General features: G+C 37.6%; 1 protein-coding gene across 1 annotated transcript; it reads left to right on the top strand.

The window, feature by feature from the left end:
* Nucleotides 1-3,782: 3,782 nt before the first annotated feature.
* On the top strand, nt 3,783-5,013 carry LOC5565345. Its single transcript, XM_001649641.2, has 3 exons — nt 3,783-4,034; nt 4,104-4,241; nt 4,302-5,013. The coding sequence occupies exons 1-3, from the start codon at nt 3,962-3,964 to the stop codon at nt 4,811-4,813; spliced, it is 723 nt and encodes a 240-aa protein (XP_001649691.2). The 5' UTR covers nt 3,783-3,961; the 3' UTR covers nt 4,814-5,013.
* Nucleotides 5,014-5,950: the final 937 nt, after the last annotated feature.

Below are 5,950 nucleotides of genomic sequence, written 5' to 3'. Positions count from 1 at the left end.
GAGTACAATGAAAAAAAAATGATGTATAAAACATCTTTTTTTAATACATCATTACCTTAAGCAATATTCGCGCTCCCTTTTTTTTTTTGAGTATTCGATGCAAAGCTGTACGTCTCAACCATTAAAGATCTAGGTACCACCCTGGACAACAAATTGCGTTTCAACGAGCACATATCGTCAGTGATAGCTAAGGCCTACGCAGTACTCGGTGTAATCATAAGGAACACTCGGTATTTCAACGATATTTTCTGCCTGAAAACAATATATGTACATACATCTCGTTGGTTCGCAGCCTTTTGGAATACGGCGTTGTGGTCTGGAGCGCGTATCACGCTGTGTAGATTGACCGCATCGAACGTGTTCAGAAATGCTTTTTTCAGGTTTGCACTTCGTAGACTATCATGGCGTAATAGATTTCGACTGCCTGCTTATGAAAACCGATGCGCACTCATCAGTCTTCCGACGTTGGCAACTAGGAGAACATATCTTCAGAGGCTTTTCGTGTTCGACCTGCTGGAGAACAACGTTGACTGTCCGGATATTTTGGAATAGCTTCGTTTCTGGCAGTGCTGGAAAGCGTCAATGTAAATGGAGGGTGTTGAACGACTTTTTCATAGATGCTTCTGTCAATGTCACCGGACGGCAAGACAATGACAGAAGTTTCCCTCAAATTCTCTCTCCCTACGGCTTGTGACGGAATTGTAAACTACACAATTTCTAGTTCATTAGCTGGTATGATTGTTATTTATATCGCTGGAATCATGAAAGGATATCCATTTTACTTATCGAACACATTTGCTTCCCGAAATTCTCCAACACGAGATAGAAATTTTAAAAGCAAGACAACATTACGATTGCTCTCGTGAGAGCCCCGTCATTGCGACCTGACGGAGTGAGCACATGAAATATAGTTTCGCCTAGTGACAGTGAGAAGACTGTTTTCGTTAGTGTCGCAAACCGGTCATGATTCTGAACAACCCTGGTTTCAGGTGATTATAGAACGAAGCCACAACTCGAATTTTCAAGAGCACAAGCCGTGAGAACCAAACATCGCTCCGTTGCTCACCACCAGCAAACAAGCAATTTGATTGATTTTCACCGCGAAAGGTTGTCAGATTCTCCAGTCTTGTGCACTTGAAAATTCAAAGATTGGCTTCGTTTTATAATCACCTTCAACGCTCCAGGTAGAATGATACGGCGTACTAACTTCTTTCGGAGATCGCACACAATATGGACAATATAACCCACTCGATGTTTGCTGCCAAGTTTTTAATGATGTGTATCATATGTATGATTTTAATTTGTGTAAATCTGCGTTCAAATCTAGAATTAATCATTTGGTTTTAGTTTGTGCGATGTAAAAATATCGAAGACTGTAAAAAATAAATAAATAAATATTTTCTCAAAATATTGGAAAGTATTTTACAGGATGCTCAGCAAAATACCACAGGATTCTCACTCTATACAGCACATTAAGAAAATTATGTATTTTTGGCTCTGTCTTTTGTAATGAAAGGACTTAGTTGGCCTGAGATATATACTTTAAGGTAGAGACAATTCATGCAAATTTTAAAAACAATTATTTTGAGAAAATCGACAGAAACAATGAATCTGCTAAACATATAAGAACTCACTCTAGTTCTTACAAAAAATCCTGGTCCTATCTATGGATTTTAATATAATCTATGGTGTAAATCTAACAGAATACCGTATGAAGAGAGAATCTCTGATCATTGTGCACAGAATTCTTTGGAAAACCTGGTTTGTCAGTCCATTATGGGTGATGAGGTGGCCAATAATCGAAAAATGACTGTTTCTGATAGGTTTTTCGTGTACATCCTATGTAATAATGTAAACACTTCTATGAAGACATTCCTGGCAAATAAGAGCAAGATTTCTTGTAGTTTCATTAAGACAGTATGTCAAAGTTCGAGTTTTTTTTTTGAAAAAAAAAAGAGAATTCAATGCAAACACAAGGTATACTTTAAATTAAATATACTGCTTAAACGTAATGTTTCATATAGATCCTCATACTCTGTTTGTAAACTTATTAACCCGTATAGGCCTGATTGAAAGCAAAAATACTTAAACCCTCACCGTTCAACGAAAACTTAACGGATTTAAATCTTTTTTAGTATACTGGTACACATATCTTGTATTTGAAAGTGGTCAGAGAACCTCGGGAATATCACAATGGCCTTAGTTATTCCTGTCAGGTCAGATAAATAAGGGCTCTGACATTTAACATTATAAATGAAGAGTCCTGCATCGTTAAGAATCTAGCGGATGTGGCAAATCGTATTCAATGCCCTAAAGAACCAGTTATAGATTTATTGGATACCAAACTATTTCCATTCTGAAAAAGCAGAGATCAAACATAAAAGTTCACTGAAATGCGTTCACAGAAGCTTGGCACAGATGTTTTGATACAAATTTGCCACATTCTCGTAAATTTGAGGCGTCTCGAGGAACCTGAAAAGGCCATTTTAAGGATAAATCAAATGCAGGAACATGTTTATCTAATTCAATCGTGCTCAAAAGGTTCATACTGATGCGTTTTCCTCAAAATGCTTTGATATTGTGGCCACAAAATATACATTTCCGGAAACAAACTGTTACTTGAGATTTGCCTACCTCTATGGGAACAAATTCACAACACGCTTTGCACCCGACCTGACCCAATGACCCACCCGCATAACTCCGGCCACAGGAAAATTCCTATTACCACTTTTAGAAACTAGACATGTGTTCGAGTATACTGACAAAAAATAGTTGATATCCGTTAAGTATTCGCTAAATAGTAAGAGTTTTAGTATTTATTTCTTTCACTCAGGCCTTTACGGGTTAAAAAAGCTATCTTAGAAATAAAATAAAAATTGGTCGTTTAGTTCGGGTAATGGCGAGGATTACTCTGCAAAAATATATTCGATGTGTTATCGAAACTGCACAGACTGAACGATCACTAACTTTAGGCAACGGACAACACTGAAAACCCAGTAGCCCAGGATGAGTTTTTCGTTTGACGAAAAGTTTCAACCGACCAAAGCGGGAATCGAACCTACACCCCGTGACACAATACGCCTAGACGACTGACGCCGCAAATCGCACGGCCACGGAGCCCGCATTTCCAATGGTACAATAAGATGTTAGCTAAAAGAAAGGGAACAATTCACAGCTTCACATATTTGCAATATATGCAATATATTCAAATAATCATAACAATGAGTTCTTATATTTATGATATTTTTCGCAGCGTTAATCGCACAAGTGGCCTGTGTGTATAATTAATAACAAAACTCATTATTCTACTATAAGCCCTTTGTTAAAGTTTGTCTCGAATACTTGTTTAAAAAAAAAACAGAAAACTAGTGTAGCACATCCAAACTTTATCAATCTGAATTATTTTACGGCTTTTTTCCAATGTATTCAATATGAAAAATATTCAGCTAAAACATTTGTGAAAGTGCAAACGAATTCGACCCATAATTACTAATTCTAGTCCGTTGTTAGTCTAACTAGAACGGAAAGCAAGACCTCAATGAAAAATGCACGGGATTATTTTTAGATCACCAAATATTTCCACTCCAATTCTTGTCAAGTACTTAGATTGAAATAAATCTAAATTTAGTAAAATCGACAAGCTCGCTAATACTAAATTAGCGCCCACGCGCATTGGTACAAAGGAAGTAATGATGATATACTCCTCATGAATACCAACTAATCGGTGCACCGTTTTCGGTATAAAAGCGCCTGTTCTCAGCACAAGAATTATCATTGATCGGTGGAAACTTATCGAAGCATTGCATAAGTTTAGCTCCTGATTTTTGGTCCCGTAATTCAGGCGAGAGATATTTTGAAGTATTTAGATCAGTATCTAAATTTGAAATTCAAAACACTGCGCTGTTTGGTCTTGCATTGCATATTAATTGGGAGAAGAAGAAAACATCAGTAAATAATTGTAATGATGAATACTGTGGTTATTCTCGCTGTGTTGTGCGGAATTAGTGCAGGGTACTCGATTCCCGCTCAAAATGGTAAGATTTTAGATGAAAAAAAATCTAATAGTTAATTTTAAACTGATTACGTTTATTCTTTATTTTCAGCTTATGCAAACTTTCAACAACCAACGGGCTTCAGGACTGTTCAGCGCACTATGTATGGAGTTCACTTCCAGAATTTCCAGAACGAGCAATTAAGGAACCAACGTGTGTCTGATTTTGTTCCTGGAACGCACCAAAATGGTAAATAACTTGTCGATTGAAATCCAATTAGATATATAACAACGCATCATCCATAATTAGATTGTCACCACAATGACGTCGAGAACGCTGATTGGCCTGTTCAGAATACTAATGTAGGTTCTGCGGCCGATGCGTATCCTTCCGAGCAGTTCCCGGTCGAGGAAGAACCTCATCAAGATGTCCCAGCTATTTACGAAGACGAGTCCGAGGAGCCAATTGCTGATGAACCATTTGCTGCCCCAGCTGTTCCAGCTGTAGTGCCAGCTTCAGTTCCTGAAAAAAAGAAGAAGAAAGTTCCAGTTCAGATTGACTCGAACGAAGAGGAGGAACAGGTTGCTCAATCCGGACGTCGTGGTGCTAAAGACTCTACCGGTTCAGGTGCTTTCTTCCCCATCAACTTTGGCAGCACTAACGGAGGAGCCATTGCCATCGCCAATTCGTACAGCACCGGAAAAGGAGGATCAGCCACCAGCACTGCTACTGCCTATGGAAGCCCAGCAACAGCTGAGCTGAGAAGGAATTCTGCCACTCAGCTAAGAAGAAAGCCTTCCAAACTTCGAAGCCGACAATAATTCATTGGTGTTAGCTTTTTTGGAATACACAGCATAAGAAGTGTTTTTCCATAATCTTCATGCTCTAAAAATTCGTATTTAGGGTAACAAAAACTGATAGTTGTAGGTAGCTAATATTTATTGTGTAAATAGCAAAACCCTTACATAACTCTATTCAACCTTTTCTCGAATAAATGAAACACTCAGTGTGCAAAAACTTACTCGAACAGACATTTTTTCTTGTTGTATGAACTTCAGTTGTCAAATATTGGCCCAAGCGCCTCAGATCTGTAAAATGAATGGTGGATGTTAAGTGGATGGTCTCCATCATAAACTATTCTAAGAGTTTATCCAGGAATTGTCTAAGAATTTCGCAAGTATTAGTTTGAGAATTCCTTCAATTATCCCTACAGGAATATCGCAACAATAAAAAAATGTTTTAGAAATGTTTTCTTCCAAAAGATTTACTTTCAAAATTGAACTTTTTTTAGTTTTAAGATATCCTGAATAAATTTCTTCGAACATTGAGGTTAGGATAAATGGATGCCAAAGGAAAGGAGATGGCGGACGCCATACTGTCTGTAAATGTGCTCCAGGTTGTAATTGGTTTTAATCTGGTGAATAAGTTTGATTAATTCAAGTTATAGTGGTTTTTCAGTGCTGAAACATAAATTGTGTATGTAAATGAAAAGTTTATCTACCGTGATGTGTTTATATCTCTTTAATAGTGCATAAACTTTCGCCTCAGCGTTAAAATTATGTTAATTTCATCCCTCATATGGTAAGAATGTTCCTTTTTCTGATAGGTTTGTATACGTATATCGTATGTTATTGCGGCGCTTATATTAAATCCACATCCAGCGGCGGCGGTAACGCGCAGAAGATATGCGCGCAATTCAAACGCAACGTCAAAATTCAAGTAGGCTTGGATTTTTTCGTCCTTCAAGGACACAAATGTTTCAAATTTGCCCAATCTGAAACATTTGGTGATTTTCATTATCACTGTGACGGTATATCGACATTTTCAGAAAAACGCATTACGTGGATTTATCTTGCAGAGCACAATATATCTCTACACACAACACTTTTTATTGATTTAGTGTGAGAGAAAAATGATCATCACAATATCGACATGTGTGGGCTTCGTGGCCGTGCGGT

This window comes from Aedes aegypti, chromosome 2, assembly GCF_002204515.2.
Source record: "Aedes aegypti strain LVP_AGWG chromosome 2, AaegL5.0 Primary Assembly, whole genome shotgun sequence".
Classification (NCBI taxonomy): Eukaryota; Metazoa; Arthropoda; class Insecta; order Diptera; family Culicidae; genus Aedes; species Aedes aegypti.
Note: the sequence above shows the minus strand (reverse complement) of the source record. Positions and strands in the feature narration are given on the sequence as shown.

Excerpts from the sequence above, each read along its gene's own strand:
- LOC5565345 (XM_001649641.2), top strand. The coding sequence starts at position 3,962 with ATGATGAATACTGTGGTTATTCTCGCTGTGTTGTGCGGAATTAGTGCA. Across the intron at positions 4,035-4,103 it reads CTCGATTCCCGCTCAAAATG|CTTATGCAAACTTTCAACAA; the intron begins GTAAGATTTTAG and ends CTTTATTTTCAG. Across the intron at positions 4,242-4,301 it reads TCCTGGAACGCACCAAAATG|ATTGTCACCACAATGACGTC; the intron begins GTAAATAACTTG and ends ATCCATAATTAG.